At 43.5% G+C, this 9,032-nt stretch overlaps 1 protein-coding gene across 3 annotated transcripts; it reads right to left on the bottom strand.

The window, feature by feature from the left end:
* Positions 1-929: 929 nt before the first annotated feature.
* On the bottom strand, positions 930-8,510 carry klhl22 (kelch-like family member 22). Of its 3 annotated transcripts, none has more exons than XM_084360440.1 (7): positions 8,221-8,510; positions 7,734-8,005; positions 6,103-6,679; positions 5,291-5,700; positions 3,601-3,793; positions 3,227-3,460; positions 930-2,964 (listed from the first exon to the last, which is right to left on the bottom strand). In XM_084360440.1, exons 2-7 carry the CDS (start codon positions 7,979-7,981, stop codon positions 2,623-2,625), a joined length of 2,004 nt encoding a protein of 667 aa, XP_084216566.1. In that variant the 5' UTR covers positions 7,982-8,005; positions 8,221-8,510; the 3' UTR covers positions 930-2,622. The 3 variants fall into 3 exon arrangements, with proteins under 3 accessions (XP_084216566.1, XP_084216568.1, XP_084216567.1); XM_084360442.1 differs by having other exon boundaries at positions 6,115-6,426; positions 6,514-6,679; positions 7,734-8,510; XM_084360441.1 differs by having other exon boundaries at positions 6,103-6,426; positions 6,514-6,679; positions 7,734-8,510.
* Between the last annotated feature and the right edge of the window lie 522 nt (positions 8,511-9,032).

Below are 9,032 nucleotides of genomic sequence, written 5' to 3' on the forward strand. Positions count from 1 at the left end.
TCTTCTCTCCTGTGTTTGTGACTTGAGAACCAGTGGGGGAAAGGTTTTTGCTGATCTTAATTAAAGTTCATTAATTCTCTTTTCTAAATTATTTTTAATTTCTTTTATTTTTATGAGAAAATTAACGGCTATTGGTGTTAAAATAGCATTTTTGAACATAAAACATAAGAAAACACAAAGATACTGTCCTCTGCTGACAGTAACCATAACAACCATAAACTATGATGTAACATGAACGAGCTCATAATCAGAACGAGGCTGTTAAATGTTCCTGCTTGATCCGACTTCAACACTCAGGATGCATCTTGTGTTTGGTTGCACAGAGAAATAAAACATGAACCTTCAGTCCCACTAAGAACACGAGGTCGTGGTGCTTCAGCCTCTTGTGGTCAAAATGAGTATTACAAAAACAAACACTGAAAAATGAGTCTCACAAAAAATGATTTTCTCCTGACAAACTCTTTTAAACTCATTTACACTGAAACTAAAAAAATAAAATAAATAAAATCTCTCAAATTTTTTTTTAACGTGTTTTCACAGATTGAAAAGAAAAAAAAAGAAAACTTGGAAAAAATAATCCCGGGCAAAATTTCCAGTTCTCAGGTCAAACATCAATTAAAAATGGCTCATAAGAGAAAAAAAATGACTTCAATTGTCCTTCAGGGCTTCCGTAGTATTAGGTTCAGTGGTATGTGTAAAGATTTATGACATCATCGTAAAATTAAGGCCTCAAACATTTAAATGTTAAGCCTAATATACAATTGATTTCAAGACATTTTAAGGACCTGCAGACACCTGCAACATCTAAAAATATTAAAACCAGTTAAATAACACACACCTCACGTTACATTGGCAGATAATAATAATAACACAGCAACATGACCTCGGTGACCTCGGTGTCGTCAGTGGGACGAACAAACAGACGTGACAACAGCAATATATCACTATTTTTATTAAATTTCAAAACTTATCTCATGAACTGGAGACTAAATTTGCATATCTTATGTTGACAGTGTGTTCGACTACAGTGCATTTTTTTTTTTTCTTAAGACATGAATCTCATTATATGAAACAGAAAAGCGCATTTTAAACCCCGGACTTCAACGACAGATAAATAAAGGACAGAGGAGTGGGAGTCATTAAACGTCTTAAATGTTTCTATTGAGCGGCGGAACAATCGACGAGGCGACGAGCAGAAGCAGGAAGAAAGGCTCAGAAATCCTCTATCACTACTCTCATTATTCTCTTTGGATCAACTCTCTGAATAATTTATATGATAACAAAGATCGATGAAGAAGAACACAAAGAATGAGAACAAAGGTTTGAATTTCATCACATTAATATCAGGACTTGACGTACCGACATGGCAACAACTCATGAGCTTATGCGTCTACAACCTGCAGTACCAGCCTCATCATTTAGCTACACACACACACACACTGTGATATCAGAGGCACAATAACTAAGGCTCATCTCCACCTGAAACATAAAAACATAATTCACGGCAAAAAAGCTCAGGATGGTTTCACACGCACAAGGCACGACGTTTAAAACCGAACAACTCAGCGGGATGAGAAGATAACCGCAGTGTAGCACCTGACAGCTGCCGGGGCGGAGACGTGAACTAAATTATAAATCCAAAGTTGTTAATTCTCAAAAAGTGAACAATTCAGCAGAAGTTCACATCACAAACTGCCGCCTGTCAACTCAAGACGGCCGAGTACTCTCCATGTTACAGTGTTATTGCATAGCCGGAAGTCGTCACCTTTCTGTTGTGGTAAAAAAAAACAATGCAGGCGCAGCTACAGTGACGGGAAATAATGAGGGAGCAGCGGCGAACAGTAGCGTTAGCATGTGAGCAGGCAGGGATTCATGGAAGAGGAGTGATTATCTGCAGCTCTGTTCAGACCTGGTGTTAGCGTCCAATCCCGGGGGGACAGCTCAAAGTCCGTCAGTCCAGACACGATGTTTTTAACACGCAAGAAAAGGAAGAACTTGATTCACAATATTTGCCGAATATACAAGAAGACCCAAAAAGTTAAGTGATTCACAAAGTTTAAAGAGTTTCTCCTAACAACCCACTAAATTGAGAGATTTTTTTAAGGAAGTCTGGGGACTTTCTCCATGGGCGACAAAAACAAGTAGCCCATATTGGTTACTGTTTACTGTATTTGTAAAATTTGACATGTTTAGCAATGGTTGGATCAGTGGAAACGGACGGTGTGTTCACAAACATCTGCTGCTGACAGTTGCAGGTTCAGAGAGTACGAACATGTCATTTACGTTACGGTGACCCACATGGATCAGATCCACTCTGCCTGTCGTGGCTTCTTCTTCTTCTCTTTCTTCACAGAGGACGTCAGTTGAGTAAGCGGCCCCTCAGTGTGCATCCACTCAGGACGGATGGTAACACCAGGTCTGATCAGGGCTTAAGAAGACATTTTAAGAGTAAGTAGTTCCCGAATGACACTTTGGTTCAGAGGCACTCAAAGCGGTCGACGTGCAGAAACAACTCGATGCTTTCATGACAAAACAAAACAAAGGTACCAAGTCTCAACATGCTGTGTACGAAAAGTGCTCGACAGTCTCCAGCGCTCAGACATTCAGTTCGACGAGGCTGCTTCAGTCCTCGCTAGAGTCCTCCGAGTTGTCCATGTCCATGTCTTCCCATGATGCCTTGGTGCGCTGCTCCCAGCTCCTCGCCTCGGCCATCACAGCGAGGGGCATGAGGACGACGCAGGCTGCCAGGCCGGAGACGCGCTCCTTGAACTCCGTGCCGCTCTCCCACTCGTCCTCATCGGTGTTGTACACGTGGACGTATTTCATCCGGTTGCCTTTGTCGTGAGAGCGTCCTCCCAGGACGAAGATGCGACTGTCCAGCACGGCTATGCCTGGTTCTCCATGTCCAGCGGGGAGGGGGGTCACTAAAGACCAGGAGTTGGCTTCAGGGTCGAAGCACCCCACCTGAAAAAAAGAAAAGGGATTACTCTGTTTCACAAAAGGTGCTGTTCAGACTAGGGCTGAATGAAACTAGAAATCATTCTGTGATTATTTTGACAGATTTTGCGATAACTGGTAATTATTACATGATTTATGATATATCATAATGATAAAATATGATTTTTGGTTTGGTCTGAAGCATGAAGAACCTGACACACATGAACTGTTTGTCTCTGAAACCTGTTTGTGACCCACTGAACACCTCTGCTGACTTGTGACCGTGTACCTTCAGGACGTCGCGCCGATAACTGCACTTATCGTTGCTTCCACCAATCACATAAACTCGTCCGTTAACGGCAGCCATGCCGTGCCACGCCCGCTCCACCGGCCCGTCGGCGCACTCTGTCCAACTATTGGCCGCTGGGTCGAAACAGTAGGTCTCATTGAGGTACGCATCCCCTCTGCGCCCACAGGTGATGTACATCTTCCCATCCAGCACCGTTCCAGCGTGAGCGTACACCTGCAGGGAAGGTTAAAGGAAAGTCACGCAAAGGGGAACACCTGGCGTATGAGAGGAAAACCCTGTGACCAACACACAGGTGAGTAGGTAGCACCATCATGTGGAGGGAAGCAGCATTACAAGCAGTCTTTTCATCTTACCTCTCTCTTCAGGGGTGAGACAAACTCCCAGGTGTTGGTGTGAGGGTCGTAGCGCTCCACTGAGTCCAGCTGGTTACTGTAGTCCCGCCCTCCGATGGCGTAAATATGGCCGCCCAGCACACACACACAGTGGTCAGCGTGCTGCTTCTGCAGAGGCTGGATGGAGCACCAGCTGTTGTGTCGAGGGTCGTATCTGGAGGGAAAGCATCAGAACTGTCGTTTTTAAAATTCATGTTCGTTTCCCATGAAGCAATATTTTAATTTGAGTGTTATTTTAATACTAAGCTAAATAAAAATAAAAAAAATCTAATTTCTTTCTTATTCATTAATTGCTGTACTTTCCACTGGCTGTAAGTTACAGCTTGTTTCTTGCATACTAGATGATGTCATCCTGTTCTGTGTGTCTAGTTCCTCAGATCAATACACATATTTACAGAAGCCCTGAGGAGCAAGTGAGGACATTTTTTTTTTCTAGTGATCCATTTTTTAAGTCTGATCTAAATTGTTTTTCCATTTGTGAAAATTTTTTTCTCTAGGATATATTTCCCCCGGGAGAAACCACAGATGCTTTTAGTCCTACTTAGATCACGGGGTAGTGATGCATGTCGACCTCTTGTGGTCAAAATGAGTATTACAAAAACAAACATTTTTCTTTCCCCTCAGTTCCACACATGAAAAAAAAAACATTGTTTTTCTCCTGGGGGAAAATCATTTGGATTCATACTTAAAAAAACACATGTTTTCACAGATAAATAAACAAATAAACACAGAACTTATAAAGATTTTTTTCCAGTTTTCAAGTCATAAACTCAGGAGAGAAATCTATTTAGATCAGACTCAGAAAATGTATCACTGGAGAGAAAAAAATAAATAAATCCTTCACTCGCCCTTCAGGGCTTCCGTACGTATCATTTCACAATTTTAAACATCTCTCTCATCTTGAAAAGGTTCTGAACTCTGGGTGAGCTGGCACGAAACACTCCTCATCACTCTGCACACTGTTTCCAGCTTGTCAAATATATAAAAGAGGATTTGCTGCTTGTCTCTGTCTTACATCAGCATAGACTGAATTTCTTTGGGTTTTGCACTGTTGGTCAAACAAAGCAAACAATCTGAGAACATGTGGACACGTGAAACTGAAACTCACACGGGCTTATATTCGTCAGCTAATATCAGCTTATTGCAAATACGTCTTTATCAGCAAAGAAAAGAAAGAACAAGAGACCACAGATATGTTTGAAGTAGTTTCAAAAGAGTCACAGTCACAGTTTGTCTACCAGAGGCCACCAGACCAGAGAGCGTTTAAACCTGTTTTCTGGTTTCTTTCCTCCTCTGTGACAGTAAACTGAATATCTTTGTGGACAACACAAGATATCTGAGGACGCCATCTTGGGCTTTGGGAAACACTAATCAACATTTTTCACAATTTTCTGACATTTTATGGACCGAACAGCTAATTTCTTAATCAAGAAAATAATCGGCAATGAAAATTAGTTGCAGCAATAAAAGGATTCTTCAAATGTTTTACATTTTTGTTACGTTACAGCTGTAACGAACATTAAAAAATGAATTTAGAAAAATAATCAACAGAATAATCTTCAAGGAAAATAAGTTGCAGTCTTCAGTAGAACACAGTTTAAAAGTCCAGGTGTGCACTCTGCTAAACAGAATAAATGGGATGTGATCTCACCTCCAGCAGCGAGTCTCTGCACGAAACCCATTGCTGTTCATGTCTCCTCCGATGAGATACACAAAGTTGTTGAGCACGGCGATGCCCTGGTTGGACATTCGGGGGGCGTGAGCTGCAGTCAGAGTCCTCCACTCCCCCCAGCTCGGGTGGAACACCTGAAACAAATGCTCGCTGTCTGCGAGGGAGTTGGAGCTGAACATCCCCCCAAAACCCAGAATACAGTCGAAGGTGGAGCGCGGCTGGGTGAGAGGAGTCTGCTGGACGGGCTGCCACAGCTCCTGCTCGTGGTACCGCAGGGCGGCGGACACAGAGTCCTTCAGTGGACACTGGTTCAGTCTGCCGTGCAGCCTCTGCAACACCTGTTTCTCCATCAGACAGAAACGCACGGCGTCGAGCATCTTGAGATTGTCCTAAAAAGGTTAAAGATGAGTTGAGTGCAATTTAGGCCGATAAAGCTTCAACAAAGTGTGAAAAAAACTAAGCAGGGCTGTAATCATAAAGAGGCTGTTCACACCTGGTACTGACACACGTCTTGAGCGACCACTTGTTATTGGATCTCACTTTCACGGGGCAAGAACTCTCAAAATGATGTGATTTGTCAAGAGCAAAAGGAAGTCGTCTTCTTCTTCATCAGAAGAAGGCGGTCCTTCAATGTGGCCCAGGACACAGGTGCATTGACACTACGAACAGGTGTGATCGGATCACTCAGGACGGATGTTAGCACCGGGTCTGAACAGGACTCAATGATTCCTTTCTTGCTCAGTATTTAATGTGTATGTGATGAAGCTGGAGAGATGAAAATGCAGACACACCTTAGGACTGACCTGCAAGTACACCTGGTCAGTCTCCACCTGCTCTGGACTGTAGTGGTAGTGAAGAGCTGCCTCGTACACCTCGTTCTCACTGTTCACCTGCAGCTCGTTGCTGCTCAGCGCTCTGAACACTTCCTCCTGGGGGAGCTGTCGGTACACATCGGTTCGAGACAGAGTCTGGATGTTCCTGAGGATGTAGGAGTGGACCCTGGTGTTGAGCTGTTGCAGTCCGTAGACGTCGGCGAGATGATGCACCTCTAAGATGTTGCTCTCGTCCAGCCAGGAGAAAAGGAAATCGCAGCAGAAGCCCATGACAATCTCGAGCTTTGAAACATAAAAAGGACACGAATAAGCTGAAAGGAAACAGAACAATAAACAACGTGACGCAGCAAAACAACAACAAAAAGTTACCTGTACTAGCGTGGCAGCTGTCAGGACTTCCTGCACACACTCCAGATCCAACTCGATCTCTGATGTGTAGATGTAGTCAAGGATCTTTTTCATGGCCATGTAAGAGACGCCGTGAATTGGGATTTCCTGTTGTTGTGTCTCCCGAAGGCCTCCAGCAAACATTCCCCTGGTGGAGCGACACAGTGTTAAATGGCTCAGTGCGACCTGGTGGGCCGGCACATCATGTAGCCACGGCTTTGATTTCCCCACAATATCAATTTGTCTTTCTCTGCAGGTTTAATGGTCATTTTTTACTATGGTTTTTACTATGGTCATTTTTTACTAGGGTTGCATGATATGGTACATGTTTCATCTCCTCTGTCTTCCTGCCTGTGACCCTGAAATCGACCTCGGCGGACCGTATTAAAGGATACCATGTCTCAATTCCTAAAATGCATCTCCAGAGAGGAGCGAGGAGAGATGAGGCACAGCTGGAAAACACAAACCACGGCAGGACTCTACAAATGTTTCTTTGTATTCACAAGTTGTATTAGTTATTTATAATCATCACACACAAGATGCCACTTTTATGAATTATATAAGTTGTCGTGAACACTGTTCTGCTCAGACAGAGATTGTAGAAAGCAGCAGTAGGCGAGAACAAAACTATCTACAGACAAGTAAACACAAGCTGCATAGTAAAGCTAGAATGGGCACACCACAGCTGATCATAAGACAATGCTGATACGCTGCAGGGGCTGCAAACTTTGTTTACACTGGAATCTGTGCCGAGTCTTGGCTGTGTCTTGTGACATATTGTATCTAGAGACATCTGCGCCCATTGGTCAGACTGAATGTGCTGTTGTGTGAGTAGGAAGGAATGAAACCGGTTCTGCAAAAACAAGAACTAGAGCCATCTGGTTACAGTCAATGATATCCAAGAGACTCCTGCCTGCACACTGAGCTCTGCTCTCTCTACATACAGGATGTGTTTTTACAGAATGAAATGTGACCAAAAATATTCATAAAACACAAAATACAAATGTGGATATGTCACACAATAAACAGTAAAATATCCAAATATTCCCTGACTGATTTTGAGTAGTGTAAGTGAGTCATGCATGGTGGAGAAACAAGTTGCACAGGTTGTAAATTACTGATGCTGTGACAAAAATAAAGGAACTAAATAAAAATGGAGAAACTGAAAGTGAAGCAACCTGTGGACCTGCTGTGACTTTTACCTGAAGTAGTCGCAGGAGGCTGCCAGAAGTATCCGGTGGGCCTGGATGGGTCGACCCTCCACCAGCAGCACCACATCGTACAGGATGCCACTCTGTCTCAGAGCCAGCAGTCCGTCCAGCAGGCTGCGGAAATGGGCTGAGCTTGTGTAGGTCTGACGGCCCGGGCGGCCCGAAGATCCAGCGCGTCCTCCCACTGGACTCACCTCTCCATCCTCAGCCATGGCGGGACACTGATGTTCAGGCTTCATCACTCTGATCTGTTTTATATCATTCTGAATATTCACATATTCGTTATGAATGTAAGCATCAATGGAAGCAGACGAGCAGAGACAAACAGGAAGAGAAGGAATGGGCTGGGCAGCTAGCTTAGATGCTACAGAAGGTGGTTGCGGTTTCTTGAAATGTCACCGCAGTCAGTGTGAGTTGTACACACCATAACTTCATCTACACAGCTTATAGAAACAAGTGAAAGTTTAAAGTTACATACATTCGTCGTGCCGTCGACCTGCTGCTAGCTGCCACCTCGCTGCTAACCCGTCAGCTAATGTTTAGTGAGTTAAACGGTAAATAACAACAGCTAGCTAGCTTACAGCTCGTTCGCCTGCTAGCTCATAAAAACGCACTTTAAAAACAGAAAGCACGACATTTATGAAGTGAAACAAAACGACAGAACGAAAGTATCGACTCGGTTCGTCAAACAGAAACTGTCGGACAGCCTGCTGACCGCCGGTGTACCGACCCGTCCAGTCGGCTGCTGTTCTGACAGATCAAAACAACTCTGTTTACTTTCTGATCTGACGCGGTGAGCTCAAGCGCTATTGGTCGCTGCTGTCGCATCGTCCCGCCCAGTTTCTAACAAAGAGCCAATCAGAGGCGTTTGTCCCAATGCAGATGAATAAAATGGCAGATTGAGTTTTTTCTTTCAAAATAAAAGTACGTTTATATTATGTTTGATTTGCCTTTAAATTATGTTTTATCCCCATTTTATTTATTTTAGTTAAATACATATTTAGCGAAACAAATGTTTGGGTGTTGTGACTCTGTCGGTTGAACACAAGATGGTGCTGTTTCCTGTTTATAAGGCCCTGCTGTGAAATACAGTGCCAATAAAAAGTATTCATGGATGTTTCGCCCTTTCACTGAGGACTCTTTAATGTCAAAACGAAAACAGATTTCTACGAAGTAACGGCAATTAATTAAAATATATCGAGTATTCTCTCCCTTCAAGTCAGTATTTAGTAGATGCACCTTTAGCTGCAGTCACAGCACTGAGTCTGTGTGATAGGTCTCAGTCAGGCC

Source organism: Pagrus pagrus (genome assembly GCF_965226575.1).
Source record: "Pagrus pagrus genome assembly, chromosome: 8".
NCBI classification, from domain to species: domain Eukaryota; kingdom Metazoa; phylum Chordata; class Actinopteri; order Spariformes; family Sparidae; genus Pagrus; species Pagrus pagrus.